Below are 21492 nucleotides of genomic sequence, written 5' to 3'. Positions count from 1 at the left end.
AAAGACTTTATAAGTCTCTTTAAGGGTCCCCAGGAGCCCTGTCAGGTCATCTGAACCAGTAAAACAGCCATTACGTGAACGGCAAACATGCATCCCACATATCGAGATACGGAGAGTCTGAACTCACACTTTGCTTTTTTGTGTTATTCTTATCCCGACACTCCTACACCTGACCTTTAAATCCCACTGCAGTGTCGTCAGGCTATCGCACATCCAGGATTTATTAATTAGCCGTAGATAAACTTCACAGCTCCCGACGTGGCAAAACATGCAGCCTCCATAACAGTCCCATCGAGGCAAGACTCCCTCTTAAGACATTTAGTTTTGCTTTTCTTCATTATTACAGGCCTGTCAACACAGCCCACCAGCTGTGCCTTTTTGTGTGCATTGAAATGCATCTTAATGTGAGCTAACTGGCTACAGTAATATTGTTTTTCCCCTTCCTGTCAGTTAGTAGCCCTACCTCTGGTGTTTTTAATTAGCTGCCCTGGCTCATTCTGAAGAAGGTATTGCTTGTCAGAAATGAAAGAGTTTGACTTAAATGAGATCTCCCAGGCCTTTGGATCTATCAGCAAGGCAGACAGGCTTCTTTGTACGTCGTCTTTGCACCATCTGTAAAGGTGGCGTCTCTAAAGTTCAACCCTGTTTTTCAATGCGCCGTCCTTGCTGTCATTGGTAAACAACTCTCTCTCTCTTTCTCTCTATCACACAGGGACTCAAACCCATGGATCACAACGGGCTGTCAGATCCCTATGTTAAACTGCACCTGCTGCCTGGAGCCAGTAAAGTATGTACACTTTTACTCCGTGTGTGTAGAAAAACAACTGTATAAACAGTTAATGCCACTGGATGCCATATACACGCTGTAGGTGTTAAAACATGTATTTAACTTTAAGACACAGAAGCCTCAACAATAACTATAATATCAGTTGTTCAGGATTCAGTGCATCCACTCTTTTGTCTTTATTACATTTCATTGCCTTTACTTTTTTATATTATTTGCAGGAGACTTTCAGTTTTTCAATGAAATCTGCAGGGATCATTTTCCACATCTCTAAAGTTCAGTCTTAGAAGTTGTTTGCAATTTCTGCTTCTTACAGTCCCTGTAGTCCTTATGTTGCTTTGGCAGTAATAGGCTACTGTTTGAGTAGCTGGTATTGTAAATAGTAGTGTTGAAGTTTAGTGGTACATTACTTTCATGCAATGTCATTTCAGTGCATAGAAATGTTAACTTGCCTGTATGTGTTAATACTAAACAACGTGGTAATTCAGAGGATCCAGTGATATTCTGAGGGAGATGTATGTAAGACTAAACTTGTCAGTCTGGAACATTTTTGTTTAAACCAGCTTAAACCTACACTTCCTAATTTGAGCCAACTATAGAATAACGCACAACAGAGATCTAATAGCTCCTGTTGTGCAGTCAGTCCATACAGGCACATGTAAAAGTTTGGGCAGCTCTGGTCGAACAACGTTTTATTGAATTTCTGAGTGAAAATATGTTCACACATCATACAGAGAACACACATCTGTACAGTTTAATGCACATCACTGGTTATTCACTGAATTTAATATATTGGGGGGGGTCACATCATAAAATGCAGTCTGTGCAAAAGTTATAGTACATGTTAATGTTACAATTTGCAGAAAAATGTCATATTTAAGTTGATTTGCTATAAAATCAGCAAAACAGAATTTGACATGTTGAAACTTTGACATGTAGCTGTATATGTGATGCAGGTACAACAAAGTGAAAGGAGCAAGCTTTCATTGTAGAAGTTGTATTTTTTTGTATTTTGTTATAAAATGCATAATTATGATTTGATGTATAATTTACATTCATCTACAGCTCCCAGTTAAGCCATTTTAGCCCTTTTGATGTCTTCTAGTTTGTGTGATAGCTCCACCATGTGATAATTTTTTTCTTCAACGTTAGTTTTATCCTCACGTTGCATCCTTGAAACAGTTGTGACCTGTGTAGTCCGTTCTGTTAAATTCTGTTCAACTAAGCGTAATCTTCTTCTGCTATGTAGAGCACCTTATTTCATTAAGTAACTCATAGAACTTTGTCACTCCTGCTTTTGTAACTTCAAGGGTTTCCCTAGCCTTTAATCAAATCCCCCAGCGGTACCTTGTGATCAAGGCACTTCTTTGGCTTGTCACTGACCAGACCCTGGGTGCTACAAATTATTGCCTTGTCATTTGTTAGAACTCATCTGTGCTCGTTTTCCTCTTGCTTGGCTTGCAAGCAAAGCATTTAGCAGCAGACATCACAGGGAATCCTGATTTTGCTTGTGGATGTGTTATATGATCCACAGTAATGCTGGAATCTCCTTCTGAGGGTGATTAAGTAATTGATTGAGAGAGAATGTTAGCATATGGAGGAATCAGGAAGGCCCTCAAAGATGAAACAAGGCCCAGATGTTGCTCGAGCCACATTAATCACCAAGTGTGTGTGTGTGAGTGTGAGAGAGAGAGAGAAAGAGAGAGATAGACAGAAAGAGACAAGCTTATTGTGGAAATCACTACAGCCATACAGTGCTTTGCAAAAGTTTGTCCACATGTCCAAAATTCAGTCTTGGAGCCTTGTTGGTTGTATTTTCTGCTATTCACAATCACAATGAACACATTCAGTGATACTGAAGTTTTTGCTATAAAGGTTTTGTTTGGTTGAACAAGCTTTTCAAAATGCTGGCAAAAATTTTTCGTGGTTGTTTCAAGTAAAAAAAAGCAAAAACTTTAATTTATTGAATGCTATCATGCAAGTTGTGCTCCAAATAGTTTTAATTACTTTGTGTAACATTTTCCCCATAAATGAATGTCTAAAGTGCATTTTTAACTGCTTAGAGAATTGATTGAACTTGGACAGTTGTGTCTAAAAAACATGAAAATTGCAGACGTACTCCAACTCCTTCATAGCTTAAAATCAGATATTTGACTAAGAATCATAATATGAAGTAGTAGTAAAACTGTAAAATTAAAAACACCTGATCAATAAACATTTATAAGGTTTTGGAAAGTCCATTGTTCTTTTTTGAGAAGTAAGACGTTTTTGTGTTTCCTGTTTTTGAGGGATCTGTTGTACAGAGGATTTTGCAGAGGCACATAGAATGCACCCTGCCTTGCTGGCTATCAAAATGACTTTCTTATATTCCCGCTGCGGAAAAGGGTTTGAGAGTTCTGAATATATCTGGAGAGGACACTTTTACACAAACATCGATAAATGACGCAAGTAGCAGAACCTGAGAGTTCAGGTGAAGTTAGCTTGAAAGTGTGTATCTCAGGAAGGAATGCTGCCCCTTGGTTTGAGAATAATAACAGCCAGCATCCCACCTGGAAACTTCCGATGATTATGATGTTGATGTCCTCATGGCCAGTACATTTGTTTTGATGGCTTGCAGGGTGAATGTTGTGTGCCTCTGTAAGATATTCTGTCAACAGATCCTCAACAACAAGAAATACAATAACTTAGTATCTCAAAACAGTAGAAAGATTTTCTGGAGTGTTACAAGGGTTCGTCTGTAAAACCAGTGTTAGTGTTTCTTCATGTTGTGCCTCTTAGTCAAATACCTCATCTTCAAAAAAAAAAAAAGACTATGTAACAGTTGTGGTTCTGTCTTCGTCACTTATAGTATGTTCCTGGATTGCATTAATTATCATGTTATTTATATTTGATAGATGTGACAAGTCATTGGATTTGACATGTGGTGCTTGCTCCACATAAATCAGAATTGCTCAATTTTCCTTTTACCCCTACTTGGTCAGTGCTTGTACTTGATTAGCCGAGTCATTTGGTGCCCAAGGTTTACTTCGTTAGCTTTGTACTGGAGCTGTGAGTCTAACGTCACTAACAAGTAATAAAAGGTTATACCTCACCAAATAGCACTGTGCATGCATGTAAATACACTACATGGCCAAATGTTATTTCAGGGCCACTAGGTTCTACCTAATGGAAATTGTTTGTCTTCAGTGTTATGTTCTAATGATAATTTTAATACACATCAGTGACAGACTAATTAATGACATTCTATTAAAATATTGGTTTACCATGAGTGATACTGGAGTATTTTCACCTAAAACGAGTTAATGAAGCAAGAGTCTTGTTATAAAAACAGTAATAGGACATAATTAATCTTTTAGTACTTTTACATTTGATACTTAAGTACATTTGAAGACAAATACTTTTATACTTTTACTCAAGTGGAGGTCTAAAGGGAGGAACTTCTACTTTCACTGGAATAATATTTTACCTTGGGTATCTCTTCTTTAACTCAAGTACATGATTTGTGTACTTCATCCACCACTGGACACTTGGTATGGTGCATGGTGAGGTTAGGCTTGTCTACAGCTGTTTAGCCATAGAATCTCAGTCATTGAAGGTCACAGTGAACAGATCATGTGCATGCAGTGTTTCCTGGAGCAGTTTGGAACTTGTCAATGCGTACTGACGCCAAGGACAGACCATTTTTGCATGCTGTGTGCTTCAACATGGTCCAGTTCTGTGAGCTTCTTTGGCCTAGATGCTGCTGCTCCTACCTGTTTTCACTTGACCAGGGCAGCTCTAGCAAGACAGAAATTTGACGAACGGGCTTGCCTAAGGGCTGGAATAGACAAATTCAGCAATTAGAAGGGTTAACCTTACTTTGGCCATGTAGCGTGTCATCAAATCTCAAATTGACTTGCTTCTGAGTTTTCTGACACTATAAAAAAAATGACAAAAGTGAGGACAAAACTCAAGCTTTAAAATGTCTGTCTTCTTTTTTTTAGGCCAATAAGCTCCGGACCAAGACTCTCCGCAACACCCTCAACCCAGTCTGGAGTGAGACATTGACCTACTATGGCATCACCGATGAGGATATGGTCCGCAAAACACTCAGGTGCGTGCTCAATTATTTTTGTATTCTGTACAGTCTTTTGTTTTTATCTAGTTATGTATAATGTTTTATGGCATAGTTTACACATCTCACATGGACCATAATTGTAGTAGTTATATTATTTCAACCCAACCCTCTCTCTTTAATTCTGAATGAGTAAATAAAAGGATATTTCTTACGTTAGTAAAAATATCACTGGCAACCAGACAGTAAGGCTTCACAATGAATATTTCAGCCTTTTCTGTCTGTGCTTTCCAATTAGTCCACAGGTCATCAAAGCTCTGTGACTAAAATAACTCTGAATCGCAAGGTTTTGTCTGTTGGGTTAATCTTCTTTTAATGGAGGGGGGTTGGTTGTGGGCATCCTTCAGCCACTGATACATGCAGGGGGGCGCTAATGTTGCTTGCCCATGTAATCTTTACTGGTTTTAATCAGTGTGCTGGGTTTCCTCACAGGCTGCTCAATCAGGCTCTGCGCTAAATACCATAACTGATATGTTTACTGCCTGGGGCACCACTCAGAGGATCAATGATGCCAAAGTGAACTTGTTAGCCAGTGCATTTTAGTGGCATAGTTTCATATGTGATATTAGATATTTTTACATATCTGTCACACTCAGGACCAGTATGTGTGTGAAAAGACACAGGGCAAAATATGCCTTAATGCAGCTCAATATAAATGTGCAGTATTTCTGGAATTAACATTAAATATATTGCTAATCACCACACTCCATGTTTTTTGTACGTAAATGATGCAAAAATAGCACATTGGACAATAAAAGCTTGTTCTAAATTAAGCTTAAAGCCAGGAACTTACTTAATGCAAGTATGAGAACACAAATAACAACACCCAGCCAATGCAATGCAATCGCACTGACCTGCTGTAGTTCACCATGCATTCTTTTGTTACTGTGGCAGTTAAAACTGTTTTAACAGCCACAGCAACTAAATACTGCTCAGCTTTGACCAGTGGTGATGTATTATATTTGCACTACTATTCAAGTTTGTTTTTTTTTTAATAGAAACCTAATTTTGGTTTGGCCATCTAAACCAGGTTTGTCGTTATAGCTTTCTTTGTAAGTGGCAATCATTGGGGTCCAATAAATATTCCACAGTCAACTGTCAATGATATTATAACAAAGTGGAAGCGATTGGGAACGACAGCAACTCAGCCATGAAGTGGTAGGCCACATAAAATGACAGAGCAGGGTCAGCAGATTCATGACAGAGCGGGGTCAGTTTCCATGGCCAAGCAGCCGCGTCCAAGCCTTACATCACCAAGCACAATGCACTGCATCAAATGTGGTGGTGTAAAGCGCCGCCACTGGAGTCTAGAGCAATGGTGATGTGTCCTCTGGAGTGACCAATCACGCTTCTCCATCTGGAAATCCAGTAGATTAGTCTGGGTTTGGCGATTGCCTGGAGAACAATACTTGTCTGACTGCATTGTGCCAAGTGTAAAGTTTTTGGAGGGGGGCTTATGATGTGGGCTTGTTTTTCAGGAGTTGGGCTCGGCCCCTTAGTTCCAGTTAAAGAAACTCTTAATGCTTCAGCAGATCAAAAGATTTTGGACAATTTCATGCTCCCAACTTTGTGGGAACAGTTTGGGGACAGCCCCTTCCTGTTCCAACATGACTGCGCACCAGTGCACAAAGCAATGTCCATAAAGACATGGATGAGCAAGTTTAGTGTGGAAGAACTTGACTGGCCTGCACAGAGTCCTGACCTCAACCCGATAGAACACCTTTGGGATGAATTAGAGCGGAGACTGCGAGCCAGGCCTTCTCATCCAAAATCAGTGTCTGACCTCACAAATGCGCTTCTGGAAGACTGTGCTGGGGTTAACCCTCATTAATCAGTGATATGGGTTAGTGTATGTCATGCATTTCATTATGTGCTTTTGGTCCAATTTCCAAACTGCTCCACTATTTGTATCTGCTCCACTGTGTTGGCCTTTTCATGTTGTATGACAGAGCAGGTAATTGACATTCTTATAGTCTGCCAGACTCATGCAACACATTTCCTTCATTTAACCTTCCCTCATGTTAGTCGAGAAGTAAAAATTAGGTACAGCTGAACAAAAAGATGTTCTATAATAATAATGATAAGCTACTAAAAAGTAGCAGGCTACACGTAGAAGCCTATTATAATCTATTTTTGCCTTAATTGTAAATTATATTTATTAGTTTCCGATGGCATATTCTTATTGCAGACAACAAAACCCATTATCAAGCAGCATTTTATTCATTGCTAGTGGACATCCTGTTTCTGCTGTATGATCATGAAATATTGATTGAGATCGCAGTTCTCTGCTCATGGATGCTCATGGCAATTAATATTCATCACTGTTATTGGAAAACCAATCACTCTGATATATTGATTATCTATCAACAGAGAAGGGAAAGACATTGATATTCAAGTCAAATACAGTCTCAGTACCTTTCACCCTTCTTTGGAATGCAGTCTATCCTGATGATACTAGGTGGCAGTCTCAGTAGCATTGTAATACAGATGTTTAAATTGGTTGTTTAAAGCAGCTAAATTTGGCTTCTTTAATGTAAATAACAGTTACTTCAAGATTTTAAAGGTTGATTCCAAATGTTTGAGTGGTAGTGTAAACAGCTCACTCCACCACTTTCTCCATCCTCCTCCTCTCTCTCTTTCCTACAGGCATCATATTCACATACATCAGGCTGTCTTGCCCGCCCTGTCATCCAGTAAATGCAGAAATAATCTATGTATCCATTACTCATTTGTGCTGCTGTTGTGCTACGGGTTAGTAGCAGCACAGCTGGGCGTGCAGGAGTCTCTGGGCCAGCTCCATGGAGATGAGAGCCCTCAGTCGAAGGCCTCCCAGCTCTGTCTGGGCGACGCGTGAATTAATGAGGCAGGGTGTCTGCCCTTCAAAGGTTGCAGTCCTGCGCGTACCACCATCAGCACAATTCTGCTTGGTCTTCATAGTGATAATAGAGACCGGGCCAGGAAAATGCTGTGTTCTGCTGTTGGCGGTGGACGATCAGCATTTGGGGATTACAGGAATTTAAAAGTTGTAGAGGGACGCAAAGCTCCCCAAATGCCGCATAGTTATTATTACAATCACCGTCTGCCTGTTTGTTCACTCCATTTTTGTAGACCAGCCACAGGAAAGAGCTTTATAAAGCTGCTTTCTAAAAAATAACCAAGTTAAGTGCGACTTAGTGCTTTTCACATAATCTCTTCAAACCCCAATCTGGTTTTTAGCATTGCAGTAACATAGGCTTTTATGCAATTATGTAATCCATATTTAAATGTCCATTATATATGTTTAACATACTGTCTGCTAGTAAACCGAGAGCTCATTGTGTGGTGTCTGTAGTGCTGCTTGTACAGTCTGCCTCTGCTCTGGAGATTTAAAGCTTAGAAGTCAGAAGTCCAATATCATAAAACTCCTAGGATTTCCTCACTTTTGATGCAGTAAGGAAACTTTGTTAGTTTCAAAACATATCATTCACTCTCCACTCTGTACAGCCCATATATGGAAAAACAACTAAGCAAAAATTGCTGTGTTTTTGTGATGTCACAAAAAACAGTGCTTTTACATATAAAGTTATATGCAAAAGTTGATCAAATTACATAAATTGTTGAAATAAAAATATGTTAACTCGTACTAGCTTTCTATTTAACACAGTGGGAAGAAAAACAATTGCCATAAAATTTGGCCACTGTTTTTGAGCTACATTCACATTACCAGGCTGAAGTGGCATTTGTATCTGGCCTAGGACGACATAGGAAAGTGGCTCAGGACTGATTTAAACAGATCAGATTTGCTTGTTCACACAGCTCTAAAACCTTTGGATACGTGTCACATTAAGATTGTATTTGCAAAAGATTGCAAAAGATTGTATTTATACCTCTTTAGCCTAGCAACATGAACCTAGCCATAGGTATGTGGTCCTTGATTGGATACTTATCCAATTTGTGGCTATGTGACCTTAATGCAAACAGTCAGATCAGAATTGATCCACTTCTGTGTTTACTGTAGTTGTGTCATCTTTCAGTGTTAACAAGGCAGCAGGTGCTGAACCTGTAGTTGCCAGTAAACGGTGCAAAAGAACTCATCTTGCTCTAATAATGAGCTTTTCGTGCTTGTTTTGCTGGTTAGTTTGTTGTTTATGACACTCATGATTCATTCACATGCCGTTATTGATTAGGATGTGGGCATGCAGGTCATTTTAGGATACAGGCTTGTTCTCATTAATGATGAATTTGAATCACTTACCTACACAAATGCAAGTCTTCAAGTAAAGATCAAATCTGAGCAAAAAAGCGGAGTTGAGCAGTGAGGCCTGTAATGTGAACATAGCCTTCAACATTAGCTGTGTTACCAGTTCAAGCTTTTAGCTATGTGTACATGATTGCTGGTGTGTGCATGTGTGTATGCGCAGGTACAGAGTGTATTGATCTAGGAGGACCCACCTGATGATTCACCGCAGCTTTTCTTTAGGCCCGTCTGTGCCAGTTTCCATGGAAACGCAAAGTCTCCCTCATAGGTCTTACTTTCGGGGGACGGCTCTCGCCCTTCATGCAAATAAACACTAAACAATGACAAATCAGTGGCCTCCGGTCTATCATTTCTGAAGCGTTTTTATTCCTCGGCCCATAACTCAGGGTTGGGCTTTTATCCGAAGTGCTTCAGCCAGCCTTGACGAGACGCGGCACAGGAACTTCCCTTGCCCGCGCCGATATTTGAGTAATAAAATGCCTTTATTATGTCTGCCTCTCGCTCCTGCTCACTATACCACAGAGAGCGGAGGGAGCAAATTAAAAGAGCAGATCATAAAAGCCAGGAGAGATCTGTAGCAGTGACAAATGCACACACACAGTCTGTTCCCGTGTCTCAGTCTGTTTTTATCTAAAAACGATCCAACAGTTGAGGATCTGACCCTTTGTTCCTCACCCATGGTGTAAATCCGGTTCAGTCAGAGACTTTTGCTTGATTGTAAGGTTGTGCTTTAAGCAGTAAGTTGTAAGTTGTGCTCTAACCAGTACATGACAGCTCCAGATGTACACATACAGTTACTATATAGTACAAGTCAAGAGTCTGAACACACCTAAACCTGGCCCTTTGTTTACTGAGTGTTGGAGAAATTCTTATACTTAACCAATTTCTTTTTTTTCCCCCACATTTCTTTGTTTTTTTTTATTTCCTCAATCAAGTACTTGTTCAGAATACAGGACATTCTTCATGCTTCATTGTTCATAATACTTCTTCAAGCCTGTTAGAAATACATCTCAGAGGGCTCTTCATAAAGGTGCTTAAGAGAACAGCAAGAGTGTGTAAAGCTGTATAGGCAAAGGGTGCTTCTATGAAATAAACTGAAATAGAAAAACACTTATTTGGTCAATGCATCATTCTGTATGGTCATTTCATAGTTTTAATTGAATAGCACCAGAAAAAAAGGAAAAATGAAGAAGAACCCTTCATGAGTAGGTGTGTTCAAATTGATAGTCTAACCTGTATAAATGATTATTTTACGCTGTCCTATAAACTGATATTGGTTAAGCATAAATCACAATAGAGGCTTCTCAAGCTAGTGATGGGCATTCTGACTCTTTTCTGCCAATCATTTTATTGGCTCAGCTCACCAATAAGAGTTCTTTTAGCTTCTGAATGGCTCTTGGTTCTATAACATTGCCAGTTTTTTGAAACTCAACCAAAGGTGGATATATACAGCTTTTATAACAGCTTATGACTGTTTTTGCCTTCTATTTAAAATCTTGCTCATGCTACTAATGTTGTTTGTTACAAAAACTAAAATAAACTAATAGGCAGAAAACATCTACAAAATTTCAGTTTCTCTGTAATTATTGTAGTTTGTGGGCAGTTTGATCACCAGATATTTGAGTTTGAGGTATTTGATATATTTGAGTTGTTTAGTCCTTCTGTCTGTCTGCATTACCATTGTACCTTGTTGACATATTTTGCATAGGATAGCTGATCTTTGTTTTTTGCTATTACCTAAGATAGCCTACACATTGTAGGCTATGACTGTTCATTGTATCCTCAGCGCATTACATAATACCAGAATATAAAGCAATCTCCTAATCCTGCACAGACTATACACAGATGATTTATCACCATTCTTGCTAAATTTGGCTCTACATCTAAAGATATAGATAAGATGTTTCACTGGATTGCATGTTGATAGTCATAGGATTCCTACTAGAAAAATAAATAAATAAATCAGCATAGCTGGTCATTAGCAAATCCAGCATATTTTGGGTTTTAGATGCTGGAATGCTGGTCGACCAGCATGACCATGCTGAGTAAAGAGCTAAATCAGCATTAGACCAGCATAAACCAGCTTAGACGAGTTTAGACCAGCATGGAATTCATAGTTTGGTAGATCCTCTACTCAAACGCACACACACACACACACACACACACACACGGACACACACAAATCTTGGCAATGAACAGATGAATCAGATTTGTTCTGATCTCTGGCCCTCCAAAAGTTGAACTCACATTTTTATGGCTCTTCAACTCGAGTCGACTCCCACCGTTCATCCAAAGGAGATGACTCGTTCATTAGTGGAACATCATTACCTCAAGTCCATCACTCCCACTACAACACTCTCCATGTCAGTTCATGCCTGACCCGTGCTGCAGGATAATCAGGCTGATTTTGAGGCCGATTTGCACCCCCTGAAAATGTTGAGGTCATGCGCGTTGTTGACCACATTTACAGCAATAGTGAGAACACTTTGATTTCTTTAGTATCTTTTACAGTTGACTGACTTCAATGTTTAGTTGAGCTGATTTACTGCAGTGTGGTTATGGAGCCCTCTTTACAGATTTATCTCAACTGTCAACAGCACTGGTTACTGCGACGCTTTCTATTGATTTCCGCTGAGCTTGGAGTGTGTGCAGTGTGGATTTATGCTTTACTTCTTCCATTTAGGAGCTGTAGTCTGCAGGGTGTAACTGGAATTTGCTGTTCACCACAACAAGCCACTTCGGTGGCAGCTTCAAAATGACAGTTTGGTCAAAAATCAAATTTACGCCATTTCCCCCTTAATCTAATATAGCTATCTAACTAAGACATGTTCGATGTCTGAAGTTTGCTTTTTGAAGTTCATAAGAACTCCACCAATTAGCTCTGAGCAAACTGCATGTCTAATTCATTACACACTTTCCTCCAACTGTTGAATTGTTAAGAAGAAATAGACTCACAAGTTGTGGGGGTGCTAAGGGGGCTGCAGCATCTCTAGATTTCAGGATTGTTTAGCAGCAACTGCTAAATGAAATAGAAGTGTTAAAACAATAGAACATGTTTTTTTAATGAAGTGAAGAAATGATGTGTTCTTGTTACTGAGTGGAGTTTTTATTTATTATTTATAGAATTTGCAAACGCCGTGCACTGTTTGAGTTAATGCTGCATTCTTTCTAGCTGTTGGTCACCTTTGAGGGGTGTTGCTGAAGCACAAGCATATTCAAGCATCCACAGACAAGTTCTGTGCCCCAGAATAGCCTATTTCCAACCAAAATTATTAGCTCCCTTGTTTTTAATATGTAATTATCTTATGCTCAGCATGTGTTGAATCTTCAGCATGTGGGTGTGATCAGTAACTACGCCACATATCAACAATCTGATTGGTCATAGCACAGCAAATTTGCATAAAGTTATCTAAAGGCAGAGCGTGCATGAGCGGCTGCTGCTTGTATACAGTTAGGTCCATAAATATTTGGACAGACAACATTTTTCTAATTTTGGTTCTGTACATCACCACAATGAATTTTGAACAAAACAATTCAGATGCAGTTGAAGTTCAGACTTTCAGCTTTAATTCAGTGGGTTGAACAAAATGATTACAAAAATGTGAGGAACTAAAGCATTTTTTAAACACAATCCCTTCATTTCAGGGGCTCAAAAGTATTTGGACAAATTAAATAATTGTAAATAAAATGTTCATTTCTAAAACATGATTGAAAACTCTTTGTTGGCAATGACTGCCTGAATCTTGAACTCATGGACATTACCAGACGCTGTGTTCCCTCCTTTTTAATGCTCTGCCAGGCCTTTACTGCAGCGGTTTTCAGTTGCTGTTTGTTTGTGGTCGTCTTTGTCTGAAGTTTAGTCTTTAGCAAATGAAATGCATGCTCAGTTGGGTTGAGATCAGGTGACTGACTTGGCCATTCAAGAATATTCCACTTCTTTGCTTTAATAAACTCGTGGGTTGCTTTGGATTTATGTTTTGGGTCATTGTCCATCTGTATTATGAAACGCCGATCAATCAGTTTGGCTGCATTTGGCTGGATTTGAGCACACAGTATGTATCTGAATACCTCAGAATTCATCCGGCTGCTTCTGTCCTGTGTCACATCATCAATAAACACTAGTGACCCAGTGCCACTGGCAGCCATGCATGCCCAAGCCATCACACTGCCTCCGCCATGTTTTGCAGATGATGTGGTATGCTTTGCATCATGAGCTGTACCACGCCTTCGCCATACTTTTTTCTTTCCATCATTCTGGTAGAGGTTGATCTTGGTTTCATCTGTCCAAAAAATGTTCTTCCAGAACTGTGCTAGCTTTTTTAGATGTTTTTTAGCAAAGTCCAATCTAGCATTTTTATTCTTGAGGCTTATGAGTGGCTTGCACCGTGCAGTGAACCGTCTGTATTTCCTTTCATGCAGGCTTCTCTTCATGGTAGAATTGGATACTGATATGCCTACCTCCTGGAGAGTGTTGTTCACTTGGTTGGCTGTTGTGAAGGAGTTTCTCTTCACCATGGAAATTATTCTCCGATCATCCACCACTGTAGTCTTCCGTGGGCGTCCAGGTCTTTTTGCATTGATGAGTTCACCAGTGCTTTCTTTCTTTCTCAGGATGTACCAAACTGTAGATTTCCTCCTAATATTGTAGCAATTTCTCAGATGGGTTTTTTCTGTTCTCACAGCTTAAGGATGGCTTGTTTCACCTGCATGGAGAGCTCCTTTAACCACATGTTTTCTTCACAGCAAAATCTTCCAAATGCAAGCAGCACACCTCAAATCAACTCCAGGCCTTTTATCTGCTTAATTGAGAGTGACATAACGAAGGAATTGCCCGCACCTGCCCATGAAATAGCCTTTGAGTCAATTGCCCAGTTACTTTTGGTCCAGGGGTGGCACATGTTAAGGAGCTGAAACTCCTAAACCCTTCATCCAATTTTAATGGGGATACCCTCAAATGAAAGCTGAAAGTCTGGACTTTATGCCTATGTCCATTACTGTATATACCTTGTATATAACTTGAATATGTTTCAGTAAACAGGTTAAAAAAAGTTTCATCAGATAGACAGACAGATAGACAGACAGATAGATAGATAGATAGATACTTTATTGATCCCGAACGAAATATAGCAATACATAGCAATACATTTAGCATAATGTCATGGTGTATGACACACATGCATACACTGCTTGACATGTCAGCACCCCCAGGTCTCTGTCTTAACTCTTTGGGTGGGTAGGATGGTGTTTCTTCTTACTCAGCGTGATGCTAGCCAGTGTGGCTGTCTGTTGATGTCACGGAATTAGCAGTTAGTGTTCTCCTTCAAATGCATTGAGCTGTGCAGTGACACTACAATAATGGTAGTCTGAAGGGATGTACATGTCCCCTGGATTTTTACATAACTATTTCCAACTTCTCTTACAACTGAACAGGCTGTGTTTGTTACCATTCTGTTAAGACTGATATATGTAAATGAGCTTTGTTCTGATTGGTGGCTCTGAATAGTGCCTCATTCAACAAGTAGTCTGAAAAGTAGGCAGACTTGGAAAGGTGTCATTTTTGTGACATCACAGAAACAAAACACACTGTTATGAACTAGCAGTGGTTTGCATATTTTCTCTTCAACAACTCAGTTTGAGGCAATATTTATGTATGAGGTAATATGCATGGTGCTGCTTGTTAGCTACGTTAGCCTCATACTTCTGTGCGAAACTAAAGAAGTATGCTCTCAGCACCAAGCATGTCTTGGCTGACTGACTGCATTTAGAGTAATGTACTAATTAGATTTTTGCCCCATCTGTTGCTTTAACTTCAGACAGTGTAAATTCTACTCTGTGCAGCATGTCGCTCTGATTCATAGGCCCACAATTCTACTACAAATTCTCTTTGGATTGGAAAGGCTGTGGACATATTGGAGAATAAAGCCTGTGCGAGGAATATGGACAGCTTAATGAGTCCAGTGAGAGAAACCTCCCTCTGTACTTTCCCTGAACTGAGATTCTGAGACAGTGGGAGATGGTGTCTGTAATGATGTCTATTGGCAGAGCATGAAATGTGCACGATGAGGTGCTTCGTCTGCCCGTCTCTCAGGGTCTCTCTCTCTCACTCACCGTTCCTTCTTCTTCATAATTCACCCTTTCTCACCCTCCTGTGCCTGATGCTGGTTTAATGGTGGGCTGCACCCATCTTTGCCCAGAGCCCCCCTCAAAAATAAATGTTACACATCATCTAAAAAAAGGGACATCTCCAGCGGCAGTGGCGCTTTAGAGAATTCGACAGCTCCCTTCAAAGAGAGTTAGCTGCATGAGCTCCTTTCTTCTCCATGTGCTGATATCTGAAGGCGTTCTTGTGAATTAGCCTTTCAGAATGTTAAGGATCTGAAAAAAGGCAATTTGCAATCACATTTTTTTTGGGAGATGTGTGATGGGGTGCACAACAAGGCTACAACTTTTATTCTGCCCCCTGTTTCATAATGTAATACCAATTTCTTCTTGCAAAGAAGTGATTTTAAAGACTACACTTCAGTTAGAAAATGCTTCTCATGGCACGGATCCTGGAATTTGTTGACCCCAAATTGGTAAGTCCATTTCTTATGCAAATACAAATAACCAATCCATTGTGCTGCAGTTTTTTCTGGTATGTTCAAATATATCTAGACTGTGTTACTAAGAATTTAAATAGAATTATACATCAGTTGATAGCTTTCCACTTAGTCTGTTTTTATTAGAAACTGAAGGTTACTTTGCTGTTACCTTCTACCCTTCAATGATCTAACCCTCCCTCTAGTAATGGCAGGCCTCTTAGTATTTATGTGAGATGACCAGGAGCTCTGACTCACACAGAGCTCATACTCCTTAGCATTAATATGTTAATTAGCAGCCTTTGAGGAAAAACAACTTGAATATAGCCAGGCTTCCTTTATTAGACCCCAGCAACCTTTCATATGCTCTGTCCCACGCATGACAGGGGCTTCTGGGTAAAGGCTCTAATTGTTTCATATCAAGGCTTTGTAAAGTCAGCACGATCAAATGGCTAAACATGTTTATGTGAAGACGTTTGCTTTCGCATCACGAAGGCTATGAAGGAAGAGGCTGCTGACTCACTTTAGTGTTCAGCTTTCTTTAAAATCATTGACAAAAACAAAACCTCTGCTTCTGAAACTTCTAGACAAATAATTCAACACATGCAGTACTGTGCAAAAGTCACTGAAACTTGAATGTATTTCATTCCCAGTGAAAATGGCCCTCAATGTACAAGTTAGTCATTTTTTAGCATCAGAAATATAGTAGAAAACATATAGACAATTACAGAGAAGCCTCCATAACTGAATATAATCTAGGGGTGGTCAGTCCATTGTTCTAAGAACACCAGCAGCTTCTATGATTTTTGTGAATGTTCTTCTTAAAAGACCCTTATTAGTCCCACAACCAGGGAAATTTCACCTCTGCATTTAACCCATCCGTGCAGTGAAACACCACATACACTCTAGTGAGCACACACACACTAGGGGCAGTGAGCACACTTGCCCGGAGTGGTGGGCAGCCCAATACGCAGCGCCCGGGGAGCAGTTGGGGGTTAGGTGTCTTGCTCAAAGACACCTCAGTCATGTGCTGTCAGCTCAGGGAATCGAACCGGCGACCTTCCAGTCACGAGGCTGGTTCCCTAACCTCCAGCTTTATCTGTTTGCTTTTCTCAATAACAGCTTTTTTACAGCTACATTATTTCAGACTCATGGTATTGAGTTCTTCTCACAGTGGAAGGATGGACAGAAACACCTGTGGATTTTTTCAGATCTGAAGCAACAGTGGAGTTTAGTGTTCTCTAGTCTTTCAAAGATGAGAACTTTAACATTGTTTATCTGATGGTGACAGTTTTGGTGGTCTACCAGGTCTTGCATGGTTGTTGAGAATCACATTTTTCTTCCCTCTTTTTGAACTCCAGTTCTGGAAACTCTTGTTTTTTTGTTTTTCTTTTTTCTTTTTTAAACTTATTTTCCTTTGTCTTTCTCTTTCCTTATGCTGGTGGTTTATCTTATATAATCTTCTCAGAAAGATCTTCTGGAAATAAAGAACTTGTTTACTTTTACACAGTACTTTAAAAAAAGCACTAGATCCAATTTAAATTGTGTAAGAGTAAACTGGACTTTGCAAGAAACCTTTAAGGTTTAATTCACTGCTGGCAATTGTACAGTGCGGGTGAGAAATCTCACCTCAAATCTAGGAGAAAAGTGCTATTCGTTAGCTTCTATTCAGAAACTATTGGCCCTGTTTGCTGCCGTCCGAGCCTCCAGAGAGTCCTTTTGTGAGGAGAGAGAGTGGGTGATTGCCTGTTTGATACATGGCAGAAGACCTAGGAAAGCTACACAGTCATACACACACCTACACCCACACATGCACACAAACGTAGAACTTTGCCATGAATAGCAATGATAAGACGCACTGGCTTTGACAATAGCACATATGTGTGTTCCATATGACCAAAAATCCAATGTTATTATGCTGCAGGGGGGGGGGGGTGATATATGGATTCGAGGAATACATAGTGTGGGCGTGCGTGGTGTGTGTGGCAGTGTGGTGAAGCAGGTGACCGTTCTAATATGCTGAAATGGATAGAGAAAGGGATTTTGGCGAAGCACAGCTGAGACAGTCCCCACATGCCTGCTGGCATCTGCCTTCACAATGTAATGGAGAGTGATGGGGATAGAGGGGAGATTCTCTTCGCTTCTTATTGACGAGACCCCTACAGGCCTTGCTGAATAAAGAAAAAGGGTAGTGATAGCCTATCATGACCATGAAACTTTGACTGACAATTAATTGCCATATAAATAATTGCTACTAAGTGTTTAATTGAGCCCTTACAATACAAAGCTGTATATGTGATATGAAAAATCATATAAGCATGGTATGGCATTGTTTTATGTCCTGTATTTTAAATAAAGGGGTCACTAAAATATCAATAAAGCATAGTTTAGCTAGCAAAAAATAAAATAGGAAGCAAAATAATTGATAATCCAAAAAGGGGGTTTTATTGTCTTTATTCTTAAGGTGGCTATGTTGGCTGATTAGCTGTCTTGCTTTCTAGCTGTCGATATGTCATAGCTCCCAACTAACAGCAGAAACTCAAGCTCAAATAAACAAACATTACTCAGTGCTGCCCTCTAGTAAGTAGAGTTAGAACATTTTTTCATTTGCTTCAACATTAATTATGAATTTACACCCAAATCACGTTGTTTATTTTGAAAGCTAGGTATGCAAAATAATTGCAGCCGGCTTAAATATGTGTGATCATATTATTTAATTGCAATCAGGAGGTCATAATTGTGGCAGGTCCACCCTGTGGTCATATGTGCTAAACCCATCAGCCTTTAATATCTGCCTTTGAGTGTATCTATGACTACAACATGCAGTAGAATCCTAAAAAGTATGACCCCTAAGAGTTAATGTATACCATGAAATTACATAATTAAAGGCATAGTTATGTAATTTAAAACATTTACATTTGATTTACCTTTGAGTCAGCAGATTTCCTTGAAGTTTTTGGCTAATTCAAATCAAAATATATGAGAAAATTGTAAGATCTCATTATTTTCTTTTATAGCTCTCTTGTATCCTTCAGCAGCCTAACCATGTAAAAGAGCTCATGCTTTTCTCATCTGTGTCCATAGAAAAGCTCATGAAGGTTTAGGAGAAACAGAGAAATCAGTTATCCTTCATTACAGTGCTGTTTTATTTATCCTGAGACAAAAACTTAAAGTTAAAATTTTAAAAGTTAATTTTAAAACTATGTCCAAACTAGTTATATTTACTGCATATTTATTCACCAAATGTTATATCCATGAAAGGTAACTAGACCATATCTTAGCATACCTTCATATAATAATCAACTCCCTGCAAATTGATCAGAAATAGTTTAGAATTTAGAAGTCATATTGTTTTAGCTGGATGTTCTGCTGAATTGTTAACCATGGTGCTTGATGTTTGATGAGTCTGCTACTACAAGCTAAACTGTCTGTGAGATAATATTTGAGCCTATATGATCACCCTTTTTCCACCCTTGCTTTGCGGGATCAGTGCACTTGTGCCCTTTGTAAAAATAAATACAGTATATTATTTAAATGAGTTGGCCAGAATAGTCTGAGCAGCTCTGGCTTCTGAAGCACTGACTGACTGTGGTTTACACATACAGTCTGCGGTTTCACATACACACTGTAAAAAGTTGGTTCTTCAAGGGTTCCTTTGTAAAGAATATATAAAATATAGAATCATTTCATGCTTAAATGGTGAAATGGAGAAATGTTCTTCAGATCAATGAGGAATGTGTTGTATATGGTTCTGTATAGAGCCTTTTTGAAAGTGGTTGTGTATGGCACCAAAAAGGTTTCTGTTATTGTTACAAAGTCAAGCTTGTGCCCAGTTCAAAGAACCCCTGAACCATCAGTTTTGAATGTGTAGGGCTGGTTAAGTGTAATGGGGTTTTAATGATGAACCAGTGTTGACACCTTGGCAGTTTAGTCCAAGACAAGGCTTAATCCATCCACCACAAGACCAGCCCATACACTCTTAAACATAAGAGTATAAAAGGTTCTTAAATGGTTCTTAGCTAGGACACATGATTATAATGCACCCTTTACACTTTGAGGTTTTTAAACTTTATTAATGTTCTTGATGCTTACAAACCTCATTTATAAAACCTGAAGGATTCTTGTGGTTGTTCTTTGGCGTTGCTCCAAAGTACACTATTTTGTGCATTGGGTACAGCCTTCATTTAAATGGGTATTTATTTAAAGGTTACAACTTTACCTATAGATCCTTCAGTGAATTATTAATGCATCAACCAAAGATAGTACAACTATTAAGGCTCAGCTCCAGTCATTTCTCTCAGAGAGGCAGGTATTTGTAAAACTGCCCACTAGTTGTGGGCAGCCTGGAACACTGACTAACCACCTATCCTACAATGTTGCATAAGTGGTTGCTCACAAACATTCAAATGCTATGAAGGAAGCCTTTACCCCTCCATGTTGGTAGCTGTAATGCTAGAGCTACACTGTTAAAATGTGCCAAATAAGATTTGTGTATACTTTTCAATGGCTAATTCTTAGAGTACCATTTTTATAAATGAGACATGTGAAGAACCTTTTTAGAGTTCAGAGAACCTCCACATAATGTAATGGTTCTAGGAACAACCATTAAATTGGTACAGAATCTTGACAGTATATGAAAGCTCTTTAAACCTTTAAAAGGTCCTACACGCACATCGCTTCTTTAAATATACAATATAAAATTCTTCTATGGCATCAATGAGGCAAAAAGAAAAAATCACCAATTGACTCATTATTTGCATCATCTGCACAAATTTTAAATTAAAAATGCTTCATGGCTGTTTATCCCAAGATAACAGAAAATGGTGATCATTTAGATGGCGTCTTTAATGGTTAGGATGAATTTGAAGCAGCGACGCTCTTGGGAAATGTAGCCCGGGAGAATTTTTCTGTTCTTTATAAACAATTATCCGCATCCAGCCTAATGTAATTATCATCTGTGCAAAAGGAAAACAGGTGTCAACCCCCACATCAGTTGGCCCTGCTTGATGCAGCAGACAGCACAGAAATCTCATTTCACACTGAGCAAGTTTGATGCAAATGAAAGGTTTACACTAAAAAGATAATATGGCATAACTTCACTCCCTGAGGCAAGTATCTGTGGCACGTGGCTGTTCAGCCGGTAGGTAATGGATTCAAATTAGCCAAAACTTTCTCCTTGGCCAGTCGGGATCAGATTTTGCTCTACAAGTTTATGAAAGCTTCAGTACCACAGAATATTTCATGCAATAAGTAGCAAAGTGAAACGGACAGTGAGATTAAATCCTCCTTGTATCACGGTGGTTAAACTCACAAAGCAGGATGTATCAGTTAGTTTGATAAGCCAAAAGTGAGACCTGGCCAATATAAGTCTTTCTACTCTTCTTTTATTGCACAGGCCTGACTTTGGACACAAGTTATCTGGTTAAGTAAGTTTTGTAAGTGGTTTGTAAGTGAAATATCTCTTGACCAGTAAAAACTCTTATTCTAAGTAACTGATAAATCGTAAAGAGGAAAGTTCAGTTCGCCTCTGGTTTTGTAAATCATACACATTTCCATCTAAAAATATTCCATCAATATTATTGAATTAAAAAAAACATAGTTCATCATAGAGGGACCTCCAAAACAGGCAGAAAGCTATGGTGAAAAAGGTTGATGGTAGGGCGGGATTTCAGTGAGGGAATGTAGGCTATGTGCATAAGATAATCTTCCAGCTCATTTAGTTATGTGAAGATGCCACCGCAAATTGAAATTGGATTAACAGACCCATGAAAATTTGGCC

At 39.2% G+C, this 21492-nt stretch overlaps 1 protein-coding gene across 3 annotated transcripts in view; it reads left to right on the top strand.

The window, feature by feature from the left end:
- The window catches only part of doc2b (double C2-like domains, beta), a 294549-nt gene that overhangs the window by 251182 nt on the left and 21875 nt on the right, over nt 1-21492 (top strand). For all 3 annotated transcript variants that reach the window (XM_017699405.2, XM_017699415.2, XM_037533181.1), the window contains 2 exons: nt 713-787; nt 4768-4877. In XM_017699405.2, the coding sequence (XP_017554894.1) occupies nt 713-787; nt 4768-4877 (185 nt within the window). The remainder of the gene's footprint in view (nt 1-712; nt 788-4767; nt 4878-21492) is intronic.

This window comes from Pygocentrus nattereri, chromosome 23 (genome assembly GCF_015220715.1).
Source record: "Pygocentrus nattereri isolate fPygNat1 chromosome 23, fPygNat1.pri, whole genome shotgun sequence".
Lineage (NCBI taxonomy): Eukaryota > Metazoa > Chordata > Actinopteri > Characiformes > Serrasalmidae > Pygocentrus > Pygocentrus nattereri.
Note: the sequence above shows the minus strand (reverse complement) of the source record. Positions and strands in the feature narration are given on the sequence as shown.